General features: G+C 47.0%; 1 protein-coding gene across 2 annotated transcripts in view; it reads right to left on the bottom strand.

Annotated features, from left to right (window-relative positions):
• Positions 1–27,218, bottom strand: part of PRKCZ (protein kinase C zeta) — an 89,917-nt gene that overhangs the window by 14,826 nt on the left and 47,873 nt on the right. Inside the window, exons 5-9 of one of the 2 annotated variants that reach the window (XM_044445408.1) lie at positions 20,877–20,962; positions 13,609–13,740; positions 6,321–6,402; positions 4,044–4,096; positions 930–1,118 (exon numbers count right to left, since the gene is read on the bottom strand). In XM_044445408.1, the coding sequence (XP_044301343.1) occupies positions 930–1,118; positions 4,044–4,096; positions 6,321–6,402; positions 13,609–13,740; positions 20,877–20,962 (542 nt within the window). The remainder of the gene's footprint in view (positions 1–929; positions 1,119–4,043; positions 4,097–6,320; positions 6,403–13,608; positions 13,741–20,876; positions 20,963–27,218) is intronic. The other variant, XM_044445409.1, reaches the window with a different exon arrangement.

Here is a 27,218-nt window from a genome sequence, read left to right as displayed (position 1 = left end):
TAGCATCCTTCTTGCGTGGAACGGTCCAGCTTTGCACAAAGCAGGAAGAGGAAGGTGAGTGTGAGTGTCAGAAAGGAAAAACCCGTCTGGGGAAAGGATGAAACCAGAGCCCGGGTTATTTGCTTGTGCACACCAAGATTTGTTAAAGAGGAGAGATGTTACTTTGGTAATTACGTATAAATGGCTTGGCCCTCTCGCGGACTCAGCCAAGCAGTGCAAATCCTCTCTCCTCCCTTCCTCAAAGCCGCATGCTGATTTAGTCATTTACTCTCGATGGTTAATTCTGGTTAGAATGACGCTGGAAAAATTCCTTCCCTCCCCGTCAGAATCCTGACCCAAACCTGAGTTCCAGATAATTTATGAACAAGTAAAATATCACTGCCCCTTAACATAGATTTCTGGTAGAATCCTTCCTTTATATTCCAAAGATGCTGCATTTGTTTCCTTTTAGGGGGGAAAAAATGAAGGAATTGCCAAGCTGGGATAAATGCTAAGAGACATCCTCACGTCTTCTTCCTCCCTGCTATCCATGGGCGGCCTCAGCCTAGATCTGCTGGCCCCCTCAGGGCTTTCCAAGAGCCAAGCGTCTTGTGATGGGGAACCCTTTCCTCAAGTGCCGGCCTGTCCTTCCTTGTCCACTGCATCCCTTGCAGCTGAAGCTTGTTTAATAAATGAGAGTAAATAATCAACATCAGCAGATCCAGTTACAGATTTCCCATGTCAGAAGTAATTTTGCCCAAATGATATCTCACTTCCTTGGCCTAAACAATATGGCAACTTTCGGGCCTTCGAAGAGGCTGAAAGCTCAGATCCAATTCATCGTATCAAACTTTCTGTAGATCTAATTCACCATACCAAGCTTTCTGTAGAACCAATTATCTTCAATATGCCCATCCAATGCCACCTAACTCGTTGGATCGGGCTCTTACCTCATCATCGTGGACTAATTCCTTCTTCACCACTTTCATCGCATAAATCTGATCATTCTTTTTTAACCGTACTAAAAGAACTTTGGCATAGCTTCCTCGTCCAATAACTCTGATGAGATCAAAGTCCTGTAGACTCAGCCCTTGAGAGATCTTAATTCCATCCATTCCATCAATAACTGGCTTGAGTTCCTACACGGAAAGGCAGAAGAGGTAAGACAACATGGAGCCTTTTGAAGAGAAGCTGGAAAGACGCTTAAGGTAACCAGAAAAACCGGTCAGTTCAAGCAACATACTACTTTTCCCCCCGACCACGTTTTTAAATTATCTTCTTGTGTTTGTTGCAGAAGAGCATTGATCGCTTTTTTCCAGGAGGAAAAGTTTACTGGGAAATTTTATATTGCACGAATCTAAGGGCAAGTTATCAACTGGGGCACCAGCACTCCCTTACCCATTTTCCCCAGCAACTGGTTTACTCAGGTATACTGCATGTAGCACACAACCATCAGGGCCAGCAGCCATTGCTCATCATCCCCTTTCAAGTAGTTCTGTGCACCTCCATCACGTCGTCCCTCTCTCACCTTTCTCCCCCAAGCTAAGCCGTTCCAGACGCTGCCATCTTTCCGCCCAGGGGAGTGGTTTGTTTATTTATTCATTTTTCCATTGATATCCTGCCTTTTTCCTACAAAGGGCTCAAGGCAGCTTACATCATTCTCCTCCTCCATCTTATCCCCACAACAACAACCCCGTGAGGTAGGTTGGGCTGAGAGTCTGTGACTGGCCCAAAGTAACCCAGCTGGCTCCATGGCTGAGCGGGGACTCGAACCCGGATCGTCTGAGTCCCAGTCCCACGCTCTTAACCACTACTCCACACTGGCTCTCACACTGGATCCCACCCCGAGATCATTTCAGTTGCCCCTTTGTGCTCCTTTCCACAAAATTCTACAACATTGCAAGTGTGGCGAGCGGAACGCTACACCAGCATTCCCAGTGCGGTTACACTGAGGAGTGTGACCTTGATAACTGAAAATAAAACGAATTATGAACAACGAGGAGCTTGCCTTTTTCAGAGCAGCTGCGCAACCACCGAGTGGCCATTTCCACTAAGTGACACACCACCCCCTCGCGGCCGATTCCTCGCCCAGCCCACCACTCGTCGGCGGAAACATGGAACCGGGAGTTGTTTGGTCCGGGAACGCCATTGCTTTATTCCCACTGGCTCACCTCGAGCCACTTTTGGCATTTAGATGTCCACCGCCCCAGTTGAGGGAGAGTTATGTACTTGTTTAAAGCTTTTATAGGCCCTCCACTACAAGCGTCTCGATCCTTTTAGAACCTCCCCATCAATCCCTTTGGGTTTCAGCCACCCGAAATACTTCTGGTGTCATCAGCAAAATGGTACAGCTCACTGCTCCTTCCTAATTCCAGACCATTTACGAAGAAGTCGAAAGGCACTGGTCCTTGTACAGGAATCAGGGTGCTTACGTCCCTGCACCGGAAGAACTGACTGCTTAATCTGCCTTATTTTCTAGGAATTCTCCTAGGGAGCTGCGGTGTCCTGGTGAGAGGAACCTGCTTGGAAGAACAGCCCTGCCAACAACACCAGCACACTGCATCCGATAGGATAAAACCCATTAACTGTTAAAATATTGGGAAAATAAAAAGGCCTTTGCCTGACGCCAAAAAGAATAAAGCGACGGCACCAGGCGAACCTCTGGGGAGTGTGTTCCACAGTCGGGGTGCCACCGCTGAAACGGCCCTTCTCCGGGTAGCTACCCTCCTAATCTCCTTCAAGGAGGGCTCCCGGAGAAGGAGCTCTGCCTCAGATCTCAAGGGTGGAACGAGGTGCTCCTACGGGTATGCAGCCATTTAGGGCCTTATAGGTCATTACCAGCACCTTAAATGGGCTCGGGCTTCAATTGGCAGCCAGTGTAGATGATATAGGACCGGCGTGATGTGGGAGCATCTGCCGGTCCCCATTAATAACCTGGCAGGCTCCATGCTGGACCAACTGAAGTATCCAGACCGTCTTCAAGGGCAGCCCCACGTAGAGCGCCTTGCAATAGTCCAAACAGGAGGCTACCAGAGCCTGGGTCACCATTGCCAGGCACTGCTCAGCCGGGTAAGGACGCAGCTGATATATCGAAGATGTCGATATGTCGAAGATGAAGGACTGAGTAGTCAGGAAAGGCAGGAATAATCAGACTCCGGAATATTAAGGCAAGACAACATACAGCCAGGTGCGTGTGCGTTTAGCATCATGAATACACATCTTTTCCCAGGGCAGGGCTGCAGTACCGATTGCTACTCTCACGCCCGTGGGTTATTCTCCGAGTCTCACTGCAGCTCGACTCTGCAGGAGCCACGGCTTCAGACAAAGCGTATGTGGGCCATACACCAAAAGCCACTCATGTGTGCCTGACCGACCCTGGCAGCCATTCAATGGAGGAAAGTGGGGAAAGGCAAGATGCTGCCTTGTGAAGGACTTTCTATTTATTCAATATTCTTCTGGCATCTCTTTGCTCTTTAAAAGTAATTGTTTTGAAAACCCTTTAGGGCCATTTAATGTTTTCCAGGATTTATTGGGCCACCGCTGATGGCGAGGGGGAGAGAGATAATGGTTCTGCTTTGCCGAGATGCCCTCCGTGAAAGAGTCAAGAAATAACTTGCCATATATTTCCTAGGGGGCCAAAATAATTGAGTTTATAGTATTTATTTGCACACCTCCAATGTCACTAGCTCCCAGTGTCCGTAAAGCAAACTAACAGGGCAATCCTGTGGGTATTTACTGAAAAGTCGCACTGAATTTAATAGGGCTCCCTCCCAAATTAGCATGTCCGGTTCTGTATTTTAAGTTTCCTTTCCCTCAAACATCCTTTCCTTTCCCTCACAGGTGAAAGCTAATACATTTTGCCCAAGAGCTGTATCTCTGCAGCAGGGATCCATGCCTGATCTCCCCCTTCTATTTACATATTTTATTTTATTTTTATTTATATCCTGCCTTTTTCCTACAAAGGGCTCAAGGTTTCCTCCATCTTATTTCTGATCAACTGACTGTAAAGAGCTTACATCGAAGTCCGGGCTCAATTCACAAAAAAAGGGCTTTACAAAACCTACCTCAGAATCATCTTTAATATTGTCATGTTTCCGGGCTGAAGGAATATAAGGTACTGCAGGACAAAAAGCACAAAGAGAGATAAACCAGTCAGTGCGTTTGTTGCAGAAGGGTGAAGAACAGAAGTGAACTTACACTGGCCAGCCAAACAACAAAACAGCAACTTTACGAGAAAGGAGATGCGGAATCCTGAAAACGGAGCGAAATTTCCTTGCCATTCTACTATATGGAATTTTGTGGGGAAGCCCCATTCAAGGAAGGATCGCTTATATGCCATGTGTTGTTGTTAGTCGCAAAGTCATGTTCGACCCATCGCGACCCCATGGACAACACTCCCCCAGGCCTTCCTGTCCTCCACCATCCCCTGGAGTCCACCCAAGCTCACACCCACTGCCCCAGTGACTCCATCCAGCCACCTCATCCTCTGCCGCCACCTTCTCCTTTCGCCATCTACTGTTCCCAGCATCAGGCTCTTCTCCAGCGAGTCCTTCCTTCTCATTAGGTGGCCAAAGTATTTGAGCTTCAGCTTCAGCACCTGGCCTTCTAAAGAGCAGCCAGGGTCGATCTTCTCTTGGACTGACCGGTTGGATTGCCTTGTGGTCCAAGGGACTCGCAGGGGTCTCCACCAGCACCTCAGTTCAAAGGCCTCAATCCTTTTGTGCTCAGCCTTCCTTATGGTCCAACTTTCACAGCCATACATTGCAACTGGGAAAACCATAGCCTTGACTATACGCACTTTTGTTGGCAGGGTGACGTTTCTGCTTTTTAGTATGCTGTCTAGATTTGCCATAGCTTTCCCCCACAAGGAACAAGCGTCTCTTTTAATTTCTTGGCTGAAGTTTGCGGTGATCTTGGAGTCCAAGAAAATAAAATCTGTCACTACCTCCATTTCTTTCCCATCTACTTGTCAGGAAGTGAGAGGACCGGATGCCATGATCTTAATTTTCTTAATGTTGAGTTTCAAGCCAACTTTTGCACTCTCCTCCTTCACCCGCATCAAGAGGCTCTTTAGTTTCTCCTCATTTTCTGCCACTAAAGTGGTATCTGAGGTTGTTGATATTTCTCCCAGCAATCTTAATTCCAACTGGAGATTCATCTAGCCCCACCTTTCTCATGATGCGCTCTGTATATAAGTTAAATAGGCAGGGCGACAGTATACAGCCTTGCCGAACTCCTTTCTCAATTTTGGACCAATCAGTGGTTCTGTGCCCAGTTCTCACTGTTGCTTCTTGACCCGCATATAGGTTTCTCAAGAGACAAAAAAGATGGTCTGGTACTCCCATCTCCTTAAGAACTGGCCACCGTTTGGTGTGATCCACACAATCAGAGGCTTTCGCATCATCAATGAAGCAGAAGTAGATGTTTTTCTGGAACTCCCTATGCTATGTATTGAGGATGCAAAATAGTTATGCATTGCAACTACAACGTAAAGGGCAAACCAGTCTGGGCACCGCGGCTTTTTTTTACCTAAATATGCACTGCATCGCGCCTGAAGCAGTCGATTTGCCTGGCTTGACATGCTTCCCTGAGTAAACATGCTTCGGATTTCTCTTCCAGAGGCTCAGGAGAGAGGAACAAAGCCAGACAACTTTCTGCAGGAGTACAAGCTGCTGCTCCGGCGATAGTTGCACCAGTAGTTCTTTTAAAGCAGTTGTGCTACAGCAATAATCCCCCTTTCTTTAAAGCTAAGGAAGGCCTATAATACCTTGAGATGACCAGTGGGACCTAAACCCCCCCTCCCCACCCCTTTAAAACCAACCAATCAACCAAAGCTTGGATCCAGAATTGCTTGGATCGGAACGTCACGTGATGGCTGGCCCGTTTGCCAGAAAGGTGAAAGGCAGTTCTCACCTATTTTTATTTATTTTTATTTTGTTACATACATTTATACCCCATCGTATCGCTTCAAGCGCTCAGGACGGCTTACAAGATAAGCCGTCCTTCTAGTTTGTCTCTGAAAATCTTCTCTGGAGGATTGGTCAGGAATGAGAGCACTAATAGCAATGCCAACAACAACACCAACAGCAAAGCAAAGAGCCCAAGGTAGTCATCTTCTGTGGAAGCCCTGGGGGAACGTTACATCGACTAGCATTGACTGTGATACCCTGTGGGCAAAAACCAGGGGCGATTCCATCAAGCTATAGCTCTTCCTTCGTAAAGTGGCGCATACCTGTTTCTCGTTTCACCTGTTCTGGGCATTTTCAAGAGGATAAGCTGACGCTCCCCTGCCTCCCAGCCCACCACCAGCCCGAACCAACTTACATAACCAGAATACTCACTTCCGTCATTCTCTTCTGTAGGGATGTCAACTTCATCATTTTTATCGTCTAACTGAGGTTCCTGGGAAGGCATCACAGAATCCTGTAAGAATATATATTACTGAAAAACCCACTAATGATGCGTTTTATGCAAGTCTGGTGTGTTCCCTGAAGATCCGTGGAAATTGGACTGAGATCTGCCTTGCTGTCTAGGTAGAATACAGCAAGCTCACTGTCTGCCTAGGCCCAGTGTAAACAAGCTCCATGCTTATGAATTCTCTTTCAAAACTAAAACCAGCATGCTGTGCTTCACTTGAAATACAAGCTCAAGCAGAATTAAAGATTGCCAAGGGAGTCCCAAGTGGGAAGGTGGAAACTCCGTCGAGCAAGACTGAGAATATAGATGCGAAGGAGCTTCCAAGAGGCAGGGCTGCATTCGACCATTCTAGCTCAGAGAAGAGCATCGTGCGACCCTGGAAGCATATGCTTAATGTTTGAGTGTGATTTCCAGCATCCTCTATACCCCAGAAAACTCCTGTTTTTGCACAAAGGAGTTGAAACCATGATTGCGAGGAAATCTGGAAAGCGATAAAAAGATGCTCAGAAGCTTCAACCCCAAATTTCTAATGACCACTTCATATTGACAATTTCCTGCTACAGAAACCTGATGAATCCAGACAAATTAATATGTACGTGAATGCACATATTATAGTGGGGCAAATCTTTCACATGATGGGTGGAAATGCAAAGCTTTTGGAAAACCAGGAAGGGTGGGGGGGAAGCCAGAGGGTTTTTGGGGGGAGATGTGTCAGAAAAAGCTAACAGAATTTTTTTGGGAAAATGTGCAATACTTATTTTTTCAGGCCATGCAAAGATGTGAAGTCACTGTGTTACTTAAACAACATAAAATCCACTGTGTTACATTTGCTTTACTCATAAAAGAATCATTAACATGAAAAGCAGACGCAATACATTTGGAATTATTGCCTGAATGAACTATTCTTTTAAACGTAATATATCAAACAAGATTTCTGTGCACAATGTGAAGGCATGTGTGATATATTTTAAACACTTCCCCCAAGACGACTTTGAAACATCTGACCGCATTCTTCAACCTAGTGCCATCCAGATGTTTTAGAGCACAACTCCCCCATTCCTGGAGTGGGCTGGGGCTGATGGGAGCTGAAGTCAAAAACAGGGAGAGGGCACCAAATCGGGAAAGTCTTATCGAAATTATCCAAGAAGCAGGACGTGCTGGAGGCAGAGGAAGGCTGGAGTACAGCATCGGTTTCTCTTTGTGAGGAATTGCTTGGGATGAAGTTAGGGGAAAATGCTGCTGATTAATTAGTAGAGGGAGGCTCTTATGTGATAGAAATGGTGCCCAAGAGTTTTTCATTTGGCAATCTCAGCCTCTCAATGACGTTCCCTTTTGTTAAACATTTTCTCAATGAGCTCCTTCATTTTCATTTTCTTTGAAAGGTTTTCTGGTGTTGATCTGAGGCCCTTGACAACAAAACCAAAACCAAAGCGGCACTCCCCTCCAAAAACACAAGCTATGGGGTTTCTTTTAGCACAGGCTAGGCAACTTTCCGATTTCCAGGCATTATTGCTCCTCCTGGACTCTCGGCACAGACCGCTCCCCCCCCCCCGGGTGCCGTCCACGCCCCCAGAGGCCCCCGCAAAGCCCCCAAACAACCAGAGGGCACCCTGTCGCACTGCAAAGCACAAGGAAGCTGCAATTTAGCTTGCGTGCCAGCTGAATGCTCATTCTTTTGCTAGTCTGCATGGATGCAATTTTTATGCATCCATTTTTCATATGCATATGCAATGAAAAACAAAACCCTAACCTTTTGCTTTGGCCACAAAGCGGGGGGGGGGGGGGCAGTAGGGGCAGCCTGTGGCCCACGGATCACAAATTGCCCATCCCTGTCTCCAACAGAAAGGGCTTGTTTTTGGCGGCGGCAAAGAATTTCGCAAAGAATTTCAAAAAGAATTTTATAGCCGAGGCAGCACGCCCTAACTGGAACTGAGGGCTTTCTTGAAAGCCCCGGGCAGTGCATTTCACAGACCCAAGCTGCCAAGGGAGGGTGTGTGGGCAAGAAACACTTCTGCAATAAGCCCCACAGTTTGCCACATGTGGCCGCAACGGCAGGCAATGCCGTGCGGTGTTGTCGCACGTGTGTGCTTTCGGGCTGCTTTCGCTGCTGCATCTAAAAAGAGCAACAAGGGATGTCTTCACCTGTTGAGATACAGTGGGTCTGGCTGCATGGCCCAGTTTCCCTCTGGAAACAGAAGGGCTTGCTCCATCCCAAAGTGTCTTTCGGGGAAAGGTACTTTAGGGCAATTATTTTCATAGGGGTGGGGGGAGAAATCGCAGCAAGGGGGAGCAACTCTACCCTCACACTGACCTCACTGTTTCCAAGCATTTTACAACTCTGGTCTTCTTTTAAAAGTCTTCCTATTATGTTGGTCATCCTTGCCTGCCTAAAATAGATAGATTGATAGATTCTTCAGATTGACAGACGGATAGATAGAGGGTATTGTCTCTGTGGAAATATGAGCACCTTAGAATCAGAATAGAGCTGGAAGGGGTCTTGAAGGCCATCTAGTCCAACCCCCTGCTGTTGCAGGACACCAAGTCACACCATCCCACTCAGATGGCTGCCCAGGTTCTTTCCGAATGTCTCCAGTGTGGGAGAGTCCCCCACCTCTTCGGGCAGCTGACAGTGAGGAAGCTTTTCCTGATGTCCAGCATGAATCTGGTTTGCCACAACTTGAACTGATTCTTCCATGTCCTACACTCTGGCATCAGTGAGAAGAGATCTTGACCATCCTCTTTGTGACAGCCTTTGAGGGACTTATAGAGGGATGCCATGTCCCCCCTTAATCCCCCCGGAGGGCTTGTGGTCTGAGTCAGCAAGTGGGCTGAGGTGTACCATATAATCTTAAAGATCACATAGAATCATAGAATAGTAGAGCTGGAAGGGGCCATGAAGGCCATCAAGTCCACCCCCCTGCTGTTGCAGGACACCAAGTCACACCATCCCACTCAGGTGGCTGCCCAGTTTATTTCTGAATGTCTGCAGTGTGGGAGAACCCCCCCCCCCCAACCTCTCCAGGCAGCTGGTTCCACTGTCCTTTTGCTCAGGAACCTTGTCTTAAACATTTTATCCATCAGTACAGAATATGTCACAATCCAAAATTATTCCTATTTTCCCTATTTTGGGGATGGGAGAAACTTCCTTGGAAGAAGGGGGCTGCCCCACCCCATCACCAGCTCTGTCAGGTCACAGCGGAGAGGTCTAGGTATGAAATACCGACGGCTGAGTTGTATTGTGCTTCAAACAGGTGCCTTTAAGGTCTCCCTACTTAGGTTTGCAACAGGTTCCTCTCACAGCTCGCGCTGAGCAGCAGATTGGGTTTTCATGAGGGATGCTGCCACCGTTTGGCAGACTCGACATCCAACACAAGCACTCGGTTCTGGGGACGTGGCCCAACCCTTCTGGCAGGAATGCTTTTCGGGTTTCAAACTGCACAGGTAAGGATCAACAGCTGAGTGCGCCATTTGGCATGTCAGGCAGCCAGATATTGAGGAATGGAGAAGCCCACTCAATAGGTATCTGATCCATCCTTGCAACTCGTAAAAGGCAGGGCCGTGCATACACCTGAGGGATTTCCATGGAGAGCGGACGCCACAAGAGTGCCAGGAAGGTTCAGCACTGGCCTCTTCTGATCGCTCACACGAGCCATTCCCTTAGCTAATCTCCTCGTATCGACTGAAATCCTTTAATATAAATCCTGTTCGATCCATGTTCACATAAGCATGAATTCCCTTCTTAGCTTGCTAAGGTGGCAGCCTAAAAATGCATGCCATTTCCATACAAAGCCGCCATTTAGTTTATGAATTTGTAAAAAGAGGCCTCAATGTGTTTTTCTAGGCATTAACATGCAACACAGAGACCCAACAGAACCGATATTGTACTGGATTAAGCTGGTATGGCTTCTGCAAAAGGCTAAATGGCAGCTTTTCTAGGCTAAATGGCACCTTCCTTCCTCTGGCCAGTCACTGGCCTGGACAGTTTGAATCACACTAAAAGCTGACAGAGGAAGATTTAAAACCGGAGACAGAAGACCTCACAGGTTAGCACTAACAACTGAACTGCATTTCTTGGAGCCAAATAAAACTGAAACACTGGAACCAATTTAAGGTAGATGGAAAGTGATAAAACCCCAGACTGGAAACCTACTCCCAAAATGTGTTTTCATCTGGCAGCAAAGAGTAGCAAGTTGTCAAAGTGACGATTTCAATTCAGAGAGGAAGCTATGAACAGGCAACGTCGAACATGGGGTTAGTTCTACATTAACAAGAAGGCCCAATCGGAAACAAGCTAAGAGAACAGATGCAAGCAGGAATGTAGGAATGAATTATGCACTGCCATATTAATCTTGAACACAGCATCCCAGAAGACATCTTTGGGAGAAACCTCGCTGAAATTCGTGCAATTTGCACAAGGGTAGAACTGAGGCCTTTGAACTGTGGTGCTGGCGGAGACTCCTGCGAGTCCCTTGGACCGCAAGGCGATCCAACCGGTCAGTCCGAGAGGAGATCGACCCTGGCTGCTCTTTAGAAGGCCAGATCCTGAAGATGAAGCTCAAATACTTTGGCCACCTAATGAGAAGGAAGGGCTCCCTGGAGAAGAGCCTGATGCTGGGAACGATTGAGGGCAAAAGGAGAAGGGGACGGCAGAGGATGAGGGGGCTGGATGGCGTCACTGGGGTGGTGGGTGTGGGCTTGGGTGGACTCCGGGGATGGTGGAGGACAGGAGAGCCTGGAGGAATGTTGCCCATCGGGTCGTGATGGGTCAGGCACGGCTTTGCGACTAACAACAAGAAAGGATTTAGGGTAAAATGAAGAGAGCAACCCGACTGCCTCCTAGACAGCACCTTTCTATCCATCTGTAATTCATATTCCCAAACCCAAGGGTAGAGGCAGAGCTCTGACTGCAGGGTTGCGGATCTGTACTCCAAGCCCCTTTCCCTGCTTGCAGGGGCCGCAGAAAGAACCATGCCCGCTGCCTCTCTGATGTTGGGAAAGAGACCTCAGAGAGGGGGTGAAGGGTGATCCAAGAAGGTGGTAGGAGGCCGGGGCTGCCAGGACACGTGATCCTGACGGGGTCCCAGCTTCCTTCCCTCCAAAGCACCTTAGCTGGACAGCTGGAAATGGCCCTCGTGCGGAATTGCAGTGCGGGGGCCAGAGAAGGCCTTCACTGCCCCCCCCCCCCCGAGACAGGAGGCTCTGGAGCTGCCGAGTGTGGGGTCTTCCAGGAACCGAGGACGCAATCTGAGAGGACAGCGTCCTAATCTCCTTTGTTCAGCGCTTAAATGCTCAGGCCAAAAGAAGACTGGAAGTCAACCTCTACAAATGGATCAAAAGATTACCTACAAGACAGTGGCAAGAGTTACGTAACACAGCAGAGGGAAAGAGATGTGCGAGCAGCGTTCATGCCAACTGGGAAGGACAGCAGTGGGCCAAAGGGCCGCCTGGGACCCCTGTGGCTCTTGCTGAGTTTGGCAGCAGCAAAAAACCTGGCCGGTTGCGGCCAAAATTCAACAGCAAACCAGGAAGGAGCCTCCAGGTGCCCAAACCACCTTGCTTCCAAGCTAAGTGTGGCCCTTGGGGGTCTCCAGCCTTGTTTTGGTGACAGACCACCCTATTTTTCTCCCACAAAATTCAGTGGCAGGGCTTAACCCTCAGGACTGACTGACATTGCCCGATCGATGGAATTAAGAGAAAGTAGCTGCAGGAGCATCTTGGAAAGTACTTTTCGATCATAATTCAGGGGCTCCAAACAGCAAATATGTTTCACTGGCGCGGAGCAGGAAGGAAAGTTAAAAAGCATGGCTGCCACAGGTCAGCCAAATGCCAGGTTTCGCCTCGATAAAGTGCCTCGGTATGGAATGAAAGCAGCTCCTGCTGGGCAGCAGTTTTATCAGACACGCTTATTATGAAAAAGCAGTTATTTGCAGTGGAATAATAGTGCCATTAAGGCAGTAGTCCATGCCCCGCATTACAATCTTGGGCAATTGCTCCTGAGAACAGCATCTCCGTATCTGCACAGAGGTGCTCTGTCATCCTCATCTCCCACCCGGTCGTTGACAGAGAATTCTGGGGCCGCTGTCTGAAGCATTCGAAGGATGCCAAGTTGAAGAAAGCGAAGCCTACGGGATCAGGAGCCATTTTGATGAAACTTGGAAAACACTCATGTGACGCGTGAGAAAGGGCCAAGAGAGAAAGTGGGTTTAAAGTCAATACGGCGCACGCATGCAAGGAAATGTTTGCATTTTTCACAACTGCGCGGGGAAGACAATAGCAGGGCAAAACACTTTGGATAAACAGGGTTCTATTATTATTATTATTATTATTATTATTATTATTATTATTATTATTTACTTAAAAATTTGTATGCTGTCCATTACTGTCGTCTCTGGACAGCTTACAACATTATTTCACACTACAATAATAATATAAGATAAATTAACTTTCAACAGTAGCAAAATAGTTTTGCAGTTATTTAAATGATGATGATATTTATTTACATCCTGCCTGTTCCCAGAGATTTGGGCTCAAGGAGGCTCACCCCATTAAAATTGCACAATTGAAACTTTCAGAAGTACGCCAAAGTTAAAATGCAATTAAACCCACTACATATTAAAACTGACTTAATAGCTTAAAACCAGTAAAAAATATAATAAATGATAACCCAGCACAAATTTGCAGGCCATTCCCAAATGGAATGGAATAAAAAAGCTTTTGCCTGCCTGTGCAACCTGCTTCTAGGAAGGGAATTCCAGAACCCGGGGGCAGCCCCCAAGAAGTCCCTGCTCCCGCATTCCCACCAAGGGTGCCTCTGAACGTGGCGGGACCAAGAGGAAGGCCTGCTCAGAAGAGCTTAAGAGTCTGGGAGGAGAATACCATCTTTCAGAGAGCCTGGACCAAGCTGAGCAGGTTAGCATCACCCGCGCCTTGAACTGTGCCTGGAAACAGACTGAGAGCCAGAGACATGCTCAGCAGCCGAGGCATGTGCTCCTTGCAGCCGTCTGGCTGCAACTGCCGAACAATCTCCACTTCTCCCTCATCAATAAGTGCATTGACTGAGCGCATTGTTGTGCTCCTTGGAAATAAATTGTGGAGAGGAGAGGAGAGGAGAGGAGAGGTCAGGTCAGGTCTCTGGAAGCACCAGCGTGCCTTTTAAAGCGAGTGGACAGCACCAGCCCGTCCGGCAGAGGCGTGGGAAGGAAGCGGACTTACCATATGCCTTTTGCAGGTCAGTGGGACGAGGACGTGGCAGCGTTTATGGACCAACAGCTTGCAGTTGATACACTTGTAGCCTTGCCTTCCGAGCCCCCATATCCTTTCGCTGCACTGGCCGCAGTATGCTCTCTGCAAGGAAAACACAGGCCGTCTCTGCAGCGGCTCCCGCACGAGGACGCCCTCTTCGTGGCAGCCAGCGCGGGCATGCAGAAGCAGACCGGCCAGGCAACACTGACGGCGCACTGCCTGTCTCTCCGGCAACAGAAAGTTGCTTGCAGCCACCAGATCTTTTTAGAGTTAAATGTTTTTTTTGCTTTTAAATTATTATATTATTATCATTTATGTATTTTTTTGTATTTTTTGCGAGCCGCCCCGAGGCTTTGTTGCGATGGGGGCGGCACAGAAATGTTTTTAATTAATTAATTAATTGGGCCAGGCGCTGCTGGGCCCACGGGCCGGGTGCTCCCCCCATGCCCCTTGCTGCAAGCCGCCCCCAGCCCCACTCTTGTTTAAACGTCCCAAAAGGGGTCCCCAAAGCCGCCACGGAGTGCTCCGACGGCCCCCGTGCATCTCGCCTGCAGGCTAAATTTGGCCCTTTGGGTGCCTTGTTGATTTATTACATTTGCAAACGAGCAAAATGCAACTGCCATAGTTAAGTTGGAGGGTTGGCCCTTTTGTTGAGGGGAGAGGACCGACCCCAAAGACTGTGCAGCAGCCCCTGGAAGGGATCCTGGGGGGAAATGAAGTTGCCCAGCCTTGGTTTAAATGGAGATGCCAGGACCAAGCCTGGGACCGGTTTGGATGCTGGCAAGCAACAGACCAACTCCCGAGAGTTTCGGTTAAGGCTTGTTCATCTCCAGACTGCTGCCCAGGATCTGAAAGAACGGCTAGCCTGGATATACATCCTCCAGTTCCCCTGAACAGCAGTGTGCATAGGCATCCAGGATCATTAAACTTCCAATGCTGCAACAATCATTTAGCTCTACGCGTGGCTACGAACATTTTCTTTTTCTTTGGAAAGCCGGAAGGAGCGGAAATCAGAACAGATACTCAATTAACAAAAGGAAGTTAAGCCAGCCATGACCACGGTGAGATTCTGCAAGGCAAACAGCAGAGTTTCTTATCAACAAGACTATGACATCATAAGCAAGCGGAAATCCAGTAGATGCAACTGTAATCGTTTGGAGGGCTGCTGCTGGAAGAGCACAGAGCTTGCTTCGGGTCAGTGGAACAAGAGGAACGACCTTCCATTGCTGGATAGCCAGGAACTGTGTGCAGAACTTTGATGTTAGATTGAGGAGAAAGGATGTTAGCCTTTAAGGCAGCTAAAATGATCTTCAAGTCACAGGCTTGACTCTCGTTGCCCCCGCCCCCATTCTGAGCTGGTAGATGCAAAATGCCCATTTGATTTAATTGGCATGATTAAAAGCTAAGGCAGAGAAATACTACATAACACAAACCCTTCAGAGACTTTGCTGAGAGATGACGTGCCATGAAAGCATTAATAGAGAGGATCTTCGTGCATCTTAACTGAAGGCTGAAGGGAAGGTTTATCAGCCAGAATCGAGGCTTAAAAAGTGACAAACATTTTGATCTCCCTGAATATCAAAAGCTACCAAATTCCCAGTGGGACCGAATGAGGAATCAAAGGGGGTATGATCAGTGTTATGTTTCTCAACTTAGCAGGGCATCTGATTAAGGCAAGAGGCTGCAAAGAGTGAAATGAGCATTGGGTTTATGATGTTTATAAATCCCTAGAGAGCATTCTCTAGTGCCGCCTACAAGTTTCTTAGAAGGTCTGAGAAGCAGAATCCTTCCATTCAGGTTGCAAACTGTCCTTTGCCCCAGAACTGAGCAAACAGTTCACAGAGACAATCCGTGCATGCGACAAGACATGTTTCCAATACTAAAGGATTTCACAGTGAAATTTGATTTATAAATCTCTTCTCGCAGCACTTACAAATATGGTTTCTTAGGTGTCTTTCTCAGAACGACCATTGGTAGTCTTTTCTATCACAAGCTTCTATGAGCCTCCCATCTTTTCCTAAGTGGTATATCTTTTAAATCCAAAGTAGTTGCGCACCCCTTTTTCCAGCTAATGTAGCACCAAATCCACATAACCTTGGCACTCTGAAAAAATAAAAATTAAAGGGCTTTCCATGTTTGGGTCAATATGAACCCACGATAAGCGCTAACACATGTTGTGGAAAGGCATTTCATTTTCATTTGATTTCATTTTCTTCTGATTACCTTCTTGAAGCAAGTTAGCCTAAACATGCACAAAGAAATTTAGACGGAACTACCCCTCATGGGCACACGTCAACATTTCTGCATTCTATAACCATCCATTTCAGCCAATTTCTTCCATGCAGTCATGACTACACTGGTTTTAGGGAATGGTAAATGTGTGCTTTTTATTAAAAATGCATATACAGGAGGTCAATGAATGGTCTGTAAATATGAGGATTGTAATGGAAGCTTAACGGATGTGTTATCTTATCAATATTCTGCATAAGAGACCACTGCAGGACCCATAGAGGGGTCGGTTCTATAATAAAGAAATAGATATTAAAAAAAAAACAAGTGAAGCAACTTGACCATTTGTAACAACCCATCCTCTCCCCACTGAAAAAACATTCAAGTACGAAATAAACACCATTGTGCAGCCCAAACTTGCTACAGGAATAGGGAAGAACTGTGAAAAATCTTAAAACTGAAATTGGAGCTGTCATTTGTGTGGCATTCTATGGAGCCCAGCTGTGGGGCTTTGTGGACCAGCCAAAACCAATCCCAAATACTTCAGGAAATGCAGTATACCTTCTTCTTAGCTATGACCTGCAACTAAGCTGTAGAAGTTGATACTAGCTAAATTCTGGGGAAAGTAGCCCTAAATTTTATATTGTTTTAATAATAAATGTTCTTATAGTAGTTTTACATTTATTGCATTTTTATATATTTTGTAAGCCGTCCTGAGCGCTTGAAGCGATAGGACGGGGTATAAATGAATGAAGCAAACAAGTAAATAAATAAATAATTTTTCCAAGCTAGTGATTTCTGGTATACAAATATGGGCAGGATTAGACCTGCTGCTGGAGAAGTAGCAAGGTTAGGATTCTTCTCTGCCTTCCTGTTGACCAGGACCAGGAAAAGCTTCAGCAATGCATCCTGGACTTGGACTCTGGCTAGGAGGAATAATCAAAGAATGTCTCTTTTGACTCAGGGGGACCCCTGCAACATATACAATTAAGCTTGCAGATTCTGAAGCTTACAAACTCCTCCCTGCCCCAAACTCTGAAGGGCACTCACACTAGCAGGAATGAAAAACTTTCCTTCTGCTGTTAGGCTGGGATTATATAAAGGGGATTCCTTGAAAGGACGCCTGTGTTTACGGGCTCAGTCTGAAATGCAGGCCCTGGAACAGAGAATGTGATGCTGTGAGTTGCGCGGTTTCTCAGGACAGAAGCTCATTGTAAAATGATGGGGAGACAACAGAAGCTGGGCAGGAAAGCAAGTGTCGGTGTTTTTCCTGACAAACCTGACATACAGCATCTTTGATTTTGCAAACTTTTAAAATGCATTTTGTTTATAAAGAAGGCACGAGCCCTGTTGTACAATTGTCAAGATGATGATGCTTAATGAAAGGATGAAGTACGCTAATAATTTTTAGTTTAAGGCTCCTTTCGGGGGGAGGCAGGATATTTTAGTGGGGTTTTGTTGCTTTTGAAAATGGTAGATAACTTGCTCTTTTTGTGACTTTTTATATTTGGGGATTTTATTCTGGCAAAGTAAATCGAGCAATCCAGCTCAATTGAGTGGGACCAAAACTTACCTTTAAAAATAAGGCCCACCAAATAGTCGCCCACTTTGGAAATTTATTCCCGATACTTTTATCCTAAGATCTCTAACATTTCTGCATTGGTCTCACTCTGCTTTCTTCAGAATAGAAATAAGGGAGAGCCAATACTTAAATTCATACCATAACTCACACTGAAGTACAGTAGCCTTCTAAACCAGTGAACTCAACCTGACCACAAGGTCACCCTCATAAATCCTGCTCGATTTTCTGCTACGTTTAAACACTGCAGGTCAGACTTTTTGTTTGTACACACCTTTAACTGGCTCTGCATCCGGAAGCTAGATGTATAAATCCAGTGCTTGCTTACAGAGATGGCAAAGCCCCCGTAAGCCATCCTTTCATCCAGTTTTAGCCAAATCGTGCCCCATCTTTGAAAACAGTAGCTGAAGAGGCGATGGGGAAAAGAAGGCAGCACTTCTCTGCCCGCCCTGTACTTTGAACACTACCCTACCCCTCCCCATCCATAAATAATAGAGTCATCAGGCAAAATAATTGGCTTATAAATTGACAGAGGACCAAAGATGACCCACTCTTGAATGGAAATGGCAATGGCTGAGCGATAATGACCCCGCAATGAGATTGGCTGCGGCAAGAGGCACGGGTGCGTTGCCAAGGGTTTTAAGGTCTGCGCTTTCGGGGTCCGTCACTCTTCTGTGTGGGCTCACAGTAAAGCAGATTTCATTATTTTAGAACCCCCCAGGATGAGAATGAAGGCCAACTGACACTTACAACAGAAGAGAAAATTATATGTAATTGAGGGCATTGAAAACTGTAACTAAGCTACCCAGTTTTTTTTTCTTTTTTCTAAAAAGTGCTTTTGCCTCTTTGCACAATACACACGACGCTGGATAATAAGCCCTAATTTTCAGGCTGCGGTGGCAATCATGAGGACAGAAGCACCTGACTGAGCATCGCGAAAGACCGCGCGTGCCTCCTTGGAAGGCTTAGTGGCCCGGTTCGCACATCCAACCCGCCACGTGGGCGGCCTCTTCAAAGGGAGCCGTGTGGGCGCGCCTCAAGCGATCGGCCACGCTGTGGGGCTCGCCGTGTGGCCTGGCCGCTGTTGTCGTCGCCCACACAGCCCCGCCACACACAGATGCATCGCACGGCTCTGTCTCAAGAAGCCTCTGGGGCAAAACGCTCAAGTTCGGGTGGTGTGGTTCCTGCTGCTTTTAAATACCGGGCGCTCTTGTTCCCCAAAATGCACGAGCGTTCAGCTCCTGAACGTTCCTCGCCTACCCATTTCGTATGAGCTGTGGGACTTGAGCAGGTTGTACCATCTGCAGAATGGGTTCAACTCCGCACTGGAGAAATATTTTCCCACTTCCGGAACTCCTGTTTTGAGTGTCCAAGTGGGAAATTGTTCTGAACACGCACTTCTTAGGACTAATAATGCTTTTCAGAAGGCCAGTCAGCTAGGAAAGGGCAGCATCAGCGATATGATCTTCCTTAACATATGTTGGCCTTACATTTCTTGTACTGGCCCCATCTATCTGCAGTATAGTTATAACACTCTGGTTTGCTAGTGTGACAAGGCTTAGAATGGAATGATGAAATGCAGTGAACTGTAAGACTTACTACAATGGACAAACAAGAACAGGAAGCAACAGTATAACAGGCTTAAGTATTTACTTTGGATAAAAGCAGTGAAAGAAACGATCTTGCTGTAATTTTAAGACCTAAGTATATACTGATTACCCAATGGAAACCAGCTGCCACTTTCAAATTGCATGATACTGATCAGACAGGGAATTCAAATTAATCCAGGTATTATGGTTTTCAGTGTGAGATACGCTATTTTACTTAAAACGGTGGTCCCTGGGCTCTGTTTTTTGTGCAGTGGTAAGAGGCCGGCAATGAACCTAATTAAGGTATTTGGTTAGCATTCGTGGCATAAGATGTTATTAAATTTCTAAGCAACTTTTCAATTAAAAATACTCACAGCAGCACAGGAAATCTAAGTGCTGAGTTCCAAACAGCTACTTTAGGCATATCCGATGCATGCGGTCTCAACTTTTCTTTCTTTTAAATGGCTTCTCCCCATGTATCATAACCTGCTTCTGAAAGCCCCTTCACTGAGAAAGCTGTTTGCCTCCTAGGCTAAAAACTCAGACTGGTGCCCTTAGAAATGTAGATTACGTTGCATCGATGCCATTTACAGTATCATTATCATTTTAAACATCACTGTACTTGAAAAGAAATTTTGTGGGGCACGACTGGGGGTTTGAAGAGGGTGGGTGGAAAAGGCTGAAGGCGCTTTTAAAAACTTAAGCCCCCTGTGGGCCAGGCAAACAACATGGAATATCAGTTCCAATAAAGCCAACTCATAAAGGTACAGTCATAGGAATTTGCCTTTTACATGTCTATTTTTAACCTAGCTCCCATTTAGCATCAGTGAATGCTGGGAAAACCTTAGGATAATTCAGGTTTTTTGATCCCAAAATTGTGATTTAATTGCTCCCTAAAAAAGGCTAACATTTAGATTAGGGTGCCTTAGCATATGACAGTCTCACAGTAATCCATGAATCATGCCGCCTGTGTCTCAAGACCATAATCAAGCAGGATCTTGTTCGCAGTGCATGAGATTAAAAATGTGGCTTGCAATCAAAAGCCTAATTCTGATCTGGAACCATTCAGCGGATGACACACTGAGGCGACCCACACGGGAGAGCGTGGATCTGTTCATCAAACACACCTCCTCTTGGCCCACAAACCAGCGATGGTCAGAACAGCCTGATCTTCCAGCAAGCCTGCAAGCTAACGTGCCCCGGGTTATTTATTTATTTGCTTGTTTTAAAGAGGAAACTTTGGAATAATGTCTTCTACAGAGAATACCATGCTGCAGCATGATGGGCTGGGTTAAGGCAGGAGGGAGTCTCCGGGCGCCTTCGCGTTTTAGATGAAGTCAGACCCTCCGACACAGCTGTGGCTCTCGCACACACCAAGAGCTTGCAGCTCAGAAGATAAAAATATTTATGGTGCCGTTAATTAGGTCATATCTATTTAGCTCCTGTGCATTTTAAGAGAATTCTAAGCATCTTAACGCTAATCCAGATATACAATAGGAAGAAGGAAGCGGTGAAAGACAAGAGGGAGCATTCACATCAACAGAGACCGCGGCTGGAAAGGCAGCATGAAAAATATTTATCTACACACACACACACGCAAGAGAGAGCACATTTTCAGCTGCATCCGAGGAGAAATTAATCCGATATTTCTGTCCCCACAATGAATAATTCAAAGACTCCTTATTCAATAAAACTGCCTGAACTGACTTGAGGGGATCCAAATTGGCTGGTTTTTTCTTCCCCAGGAAAAGCTGTCGGGAGGGGGAGACCCATAATATACCCCCCTGCCAACACTCACACACACACACGCCCCTCCCCAAGCTTCGGAGAGACATACTCACCCTGTTAAAGCGCTTGGCCTGAAACAAATGCCCATTCACTCTGTACAGCTTCCTCCATCTTCTGGCTCCGCGTCGGTAGATGGATTCTAGGACGGAAATTAAAAAGGTGTAAAGCAGAAGCATAGTAAAACCACGCACTCCCTACATGGAGTGAGAGGCGGCTTAATCTTGCTCTCCCGAACATCCACGAGCAGCTGAATGTCGCTGGCGGCACAATCTCCTGTCAAAAGGCATCTGAAGGATCGGCTCCCCCACCCCACGGCCTCTCCCCTTCCCCCCTCGGCCCCCCTTCCCCCCTCCCATGTTTATAATCTTGTTACAGCTCCGAGACTGCTTGCTACTTCCAGCTCAGGTGAGATGGCGAAAGATGACTGGGTGGAAGCGGCGGCGGTGGCGGCGGCAGCAGCATCCTCTAATCCTCATCCTTCCAGCTACGAATGCAAATTCCAAGGGTGCAAGAGAGCCGGCGGCATGGAAAGCCAGACACTGTCACGGCACCGTTACGGTTCCCTTTCCCCTTTCCTCCATCCTGGAAGATGATGTCACCGGGATCCTTCCTTTTTTCCCCCGGAGGGAACAATACGAATATGCTTTTGACGGTCGTACTTGTTCCTGTTTATGTATCGAGGATGTAAGACCAGTCTGTGTGAGGTGCTCTTAAAATACAGGAGGTTTCAGGGCATCGGCAGCACCCAAAGTTCACCATTCGCATTCGCTTTCCACGTCACCTGGGCTTCCTTGGATGAGGCCTGACTGAGAGTCACAGCTTATACCCGGAACAAGCGTGATGCGAGTCACTACGACTCGCGTTTCGTAGAGAGGGAACCACGGCCGACAGGTAAGGCTTTGCCTGAGGCCCCTCAGAGAGGAATACCCAGTGGACTATATTCCCCGGCACACAGGAGATGGAGGCCTGGGCAGCTGGAGACTGAATGGCCAAACCGTGGCTTGAGGAGCGACGCCTGGCCTCCCCATGGCGTGGTGTGGGGGGCGGGGCAGGCTGGGCAACTGGACCTCGCAGCTGACCGTGCCCGGACCAGGCCTCGCTGCTGGCCTGGCCGTCCCCTGCAAGTGGAACCAGGGCCAGCTCCAGCTTGAGGGCACCTCTGGGGAGATGCCCTCCACCTCCCTTCCCTCCATGGGCCTGCTGCGCACCACCAGCAGCAACAGGCTCAACTTGGATGCCGGGAAGCACTTCCTGGCAGTTAGGACCCCGAGGGTGTGGAATGGGCTTCCACGGGAGGTCGTTGAGGCCCCATCGGTGCGGGTGTCCAAGGATAGGCTGGACGTCCACATGGTGGGCATGCCGTGAGTGGAGCTGGGGGTCAGACTAGATAGCCCAGGAGACCCCTTCTGACTCACTGTTTCTATGTAACAGCTCTCACTTCCTCCTCCTCCTCACCACCTGATCGATTGCCAAACAGGGAGCCAGGAGGAAAGCAGCTGACCTCCTCTTCTGGCCAGAGCAAGCAACCTGCTGCACTGAAGGGGGAGCAGCAGGGTTCCCGTCGCCGGGCCCCGAACGAATGGGGGGTCCTTGGCAGGTAAGGACCAGCCATGCCGACCCTTGGCCCTTGCCTTGAGGGGCCTTCTCGAATCAGTAGCTAGAATTCTGCAGAAGGAATCTGAGGAAAGGGGAAGACGAAATGTGCAAAGTAACTGCTATTGATTCCTCTTGGAAGCAGAGTGCTGCATTAATGCAACTCATTCCTTACACACCTTTCTTTTTTAAAACTCGGAGTTGTCCTTGAGCAGACGGCACGGATGGCGGCTGCGTGACAGAACTGTAGGAGCTGGACTGGGATCTAAGATCTTTTCAGTACGTGCTGTTGCTGAATTCTCCTCTAACATGGTTTGCAATCTTTCACCCAATGTTATAAAAGCCGCTTTCCTCTTTTTAAGAAATACGGTGCGCTTGGCGCAGTCTCTGAATTTTTCTAAAGTGTAAGCTATACAACACTCTGTCGATGAACTGGATCACCTTCAAAGCATCCTCATGAAATGAACCATAACCTCGGAGATGGGAAAGCTTGTCAGTTTGTTCAGGATCAAAGTCGCTCAGGCAAGACTGACGCAACGAGACAGTTTGAAGAACTAGAGAGAATTTTCAGGCTTCTTTTGTTTAGGAAGGAGGAGCCAAGGCTGTTCTTACCATCAGTGGAAGAGACAGAGCATTTCTAATATGGAAAGTGTAATAACTTTTTAAACACATTTGCTCACACTCGGCTGGAAAACAGCTGAATATTTATATTTATTTATTTAAGATATTTGTACGCCATCCTTTGCGAGAGCCTCAGGACGGCTTACACAAATTGGATCTAATTCAGATCCAATCATCCCTCCTCTACTCCAAAGAGACAGATTTTAGATGCACTGGCCTGAGAAGGAACTGCAATTGTTGCCATGTGCCATCAAGTTGTCTCTGACTTATGGTGACCCTACAAAGGAGCCTTCCAAAATGCCTGGCCCTTGACAGCCCTATCCTGTCCAGGTCCTGAATGAAATATATATATACACACATATACACACACACTTATTTATTTATTTAGGACATTTATAGGCCGTCCATCACTGTCGTCTCTGGACAGCTTGCAATATAATATAATCAAATCCTAAACAAAAGAAATTAGCTATACCACGACTGAATATATAACAATATAATAGTTAAAACAAGTTCGATAAATAAATATACAGTTAAAATCGATTCACGTTAAAATATTGGTCAAATACAAAGGTCTTGACCTGGCGCCGAAAAGCATATCATGACGGTGCCAGGCGGACCTCTCTAGGGAGTGCATCCCATAGTCCATGCCTCTCTTTATGGGGCCAATTTGCCTCAGAACTGATCTTCCTTTCCTTCTTCTGCCTTCATCTTTTCTTAGCAGCATTTCCTTCTCCAGTGAGAGAATGAACTGACAAAGGGATTATATGCAAAGCAGCCATCAAATGATAGGAACACGCCTTCTTAACATTACTTTTGGGAACGTGAACGTGCCCCGTAATCCTAGTATGGTTCTAGATTCAAAGCATTGCAGAGATTTGGAATGTTCTTCCCAAGGGAAGCTTTCCTGTTCTGTCTGTTTTACCACCATGAGGAGAAAACATTTATCTTTTTCTCAGGCCTTTTAACGTTCTAAGCAGTTGAGGAGGCAGTACTGCTTGGGTTTTGCTACTTACTGCAAGCTTCAGCCTGCTTTGGGAAGACGGAGGTGTTGGAGATACGAGGCAACACTGGAGCTTGAAATTAATCCATCTATTTGACAAGAAGACTGGGGGGCATGAGAGAGGCTTGCAAGGTTGATTCTAATAGGTTCATATGGAAGCAGGTCTTCATTCAAATTCGCAGGGTCCCAGATCTTTTAGGCTTTTACAAATAAACGCCCACACTCTGCATCCAGATTTAGTGATGCTAAGATTACATACACTGAACTCAATGGGGCCTATGACTAATTTAAGCCCCATTGAGTTCAGGGGCTCTAAACACCGCTTTTGCTAGATCTTCAAGGGCGGTCCCACAAACAAAGAACTACTCTCTGTTCAGGATGCTAAGCCAGAAAAAGAGGGAATGTGTCAGGTGTGTCTCTTGGACATTTACGAAGCCAGATCATTCATACTGTCCAATATGGCAAATCTGACCATTCAGTGGGAGTGGTGACGACCATTTCTTAGCAGAACAACCCCCCCACCCCCCGCCGCCACCAATGCTACCAAAACCCAGTTGGCTTCCTGGCACTCTTCCTATCTGTTACAGACCCCATGCTGAACTTCCACGGCCTCACCTGTAGAATCAGGGGGAAGGAGCAATTCAGCTGAATGCCATCCACTGACCCATGGTGCCAGTCTCTGATGGAATGAGATGCAATGGTACGGAGAGACAAAGGGGGAAGCTGGGGTGGGGTGCCTTGTAGCATCTGTGCCATGGGGCTGAGCAGTGGCCCCTCCGTGTCTCTTTCTGCCACAGGTTGTCAGTGGAACCAGTGGAATGGTGTCCCTCCAAACCCACCTCAAACAACCTGTCCTCAAAGAGATCATGCCTGGAGCTCTCAAAGGCTACAAGGGAGACCAGAACGATCATTAGCCTGCGTTCGCCCCGCCATAAATCACCCGGCACACAAATCAAGTCCATTTTGACTCCTCAGATCAACAGTCCTATTCATTTCGATCGACAGAATCCATTTCATACAGGAGCATCTGGAGTCCGGCAGTTCCCACCTGCCTGAGGACCTTACTCAAAAGATTTGCCACTGCCCATTTTCCATTGTGTGCCCAAGAATTACATCCCTGTCTCCTGAATTTCACTTCTTCTTGTAAGAATACTGGCAACGACGATGCATATTACGGAACAGGCCCACTAGTCCTCTTATATATGGCATTCGGTGCATCGGCATTCCTGTGAAGGACCTGTCAGGAGCTGAGGGTCTTAAACAAACAAACCTTGAAGTGTGCTTTTATTTCGATGCCTATTATTAGAATTCTCATAACAAAATATAACAGTTTCTATGACAACTGGATGCCCTAAACACATTCAAGGTCTGGAATAATGTATTTAGCAAGAAGCTATGAGGCATTATGCAGCGTTCCAGCACTACGGGGCAACACAAGCACCAAGAGCTACCTCTCGGGGCCAATCTAAGGAGACCATTTCTTTCCCACTGGGAAAATCATTACTAGACCACGTCATATAATGCGTCATAACCTGCTCGTGGCTGCTTGGGTCCTCATCCTTCCCCACACTTATAGACGTTCTTCCACTCAACTCAAATCCCTAGAAAGATATTTCTTGCGTGTAGGCCCAACGTCAGGGTACAGACCACTCTCACCTGCCTGCAGGTATGTCCCAAGAACTCAGTAGATGCACCCTTTGCATTTGAAGAAACTCTCCAAGCTCCACCATATATTTTGCACAGAGACTTGGCCCAGGGTTCCAGGGGCTGAAGAGATATTGAGCCAGAGACAGAGAGAGGCCCAGTAAACCTCAAGGCCAAAATAGTGATTAAATGCTTAATATCCAAAGTAATATTCAGCTATTCTGCGATGCTGCTCCTGAGGCCCTGCTTAAGAATCTTGCTTTGGGATTGTAATGCTGAGAAAGCCTCAGCGCCCCCAGGGCGTGCCAGGAAGAGTCCTGGCTAGGGTTGCAATACTTCCAATGGCAACACAGACTGCTCAATCGCCATTCCCCATCTCAGGAATGTAAAGAGGGGAGGGGGATAAAATCCAGGAGTACCAAGAGAAGCGGGAATAGCTCCGTGGTCATTCAGGCATCAGAATCTCCTTTCTATGGTAAACCCCTTTTTATTTCCCCAGTATTTAAAATGTTAGTGCTGCGTTTAGTACTGATTTGAGATTTTCTGTACGATGCTGTACCCTGTTTATTTATGATATCACCACCCTGAGACATTGTAAAGGGCGGGACACACACAAAAAAGTTAAATAAATAAATAAAGCAAACGGGAAAACAAACCAAACGTTACCAATGAGAAATGTAACAACACACTGAAGAAATACAGTGTAGACTTGCCTTTACGGACATATTTTCTATCATGCCCAAATTGCTGAAGCATTCTTTCAAGATCGGATGTTTCTCTTCTCTCCCAGTATAAGATGGGTGTATATTTTAGTTCTGGTGGTGTACCCATGTTGTATAGCCAAAACGGCAACTCTCATGCACAAGGGGGAATAGACCGACTTGGCAAAACCCTGAAGTTTTCAGAACAGCAATAAGCTTAAGACAGACAGACAGACAGACAGACAGACACACACACACACACACACACACACACACACACACCTGGAGGTGGAGGACCCAAAAGCAGCCACAAAGGGACTCAGTGGCACAGCGAGAGACTAAAGAGGAAGAAACTAACCCTCCAGTGGGAGGAGTGTCAGAACAGTGTGGCTGGAAAGCGAGGGAGGAGAAGAAAAGCACTGCCACATTTTCTCAACAGGTCACTTGCTTGTTTACACAGAGAAGCTATTTTTGAAGTCCCTTAAAAAAGGGAGGAAAAAAAAAAAACCAGACCAGAATCCAGGTAGTGTGCATGAGACAAATGCATTTATGGTAAAGAATCCAGGTAGTGTGCATGAGACAAATGCATTTATGGTAAAGAATCCAGGTCGTGTGCATGAGACAACTGCATTTATGGTAAAGAATCCAGGTCGTGTGCATGAGACAAATGCATTTATGGTAAAGAATCCAGGTAGTGTGCATGAGACAAATGCATTTATGGTAAAGAATCCAGGTCGTGTGCATGAGACGATTGCATTTATGGTAAAGAATCCAGGTCGTGTGCATGAGACGATTGCATTTATGGCAAAGAATCCAGGTCGTGTGCATGAGAC

Source organism: Varanus komodoensis, unplaced genomic scaffold (genome assembly GCF_004798865.1).
Source record: "Varanus komodoensis strain SLA01 unplaced genomic scaffold, ASM479886v1 scaffold48, whole genome shotgun sequence".
In the NCBI taxonomy this organism is placed as follows: domain Eukaryota; kingdom Metazoa; phylum Chordata; class Lepidosauria; order Squamata; family Varanidae; genus Varanus; species Varanus komodoensis.
The sequence above is the reverse complement of the archived record's forward strand: the minus strand, read 5'-3'. Positions and strand labels throughout refer to the sequence as shown.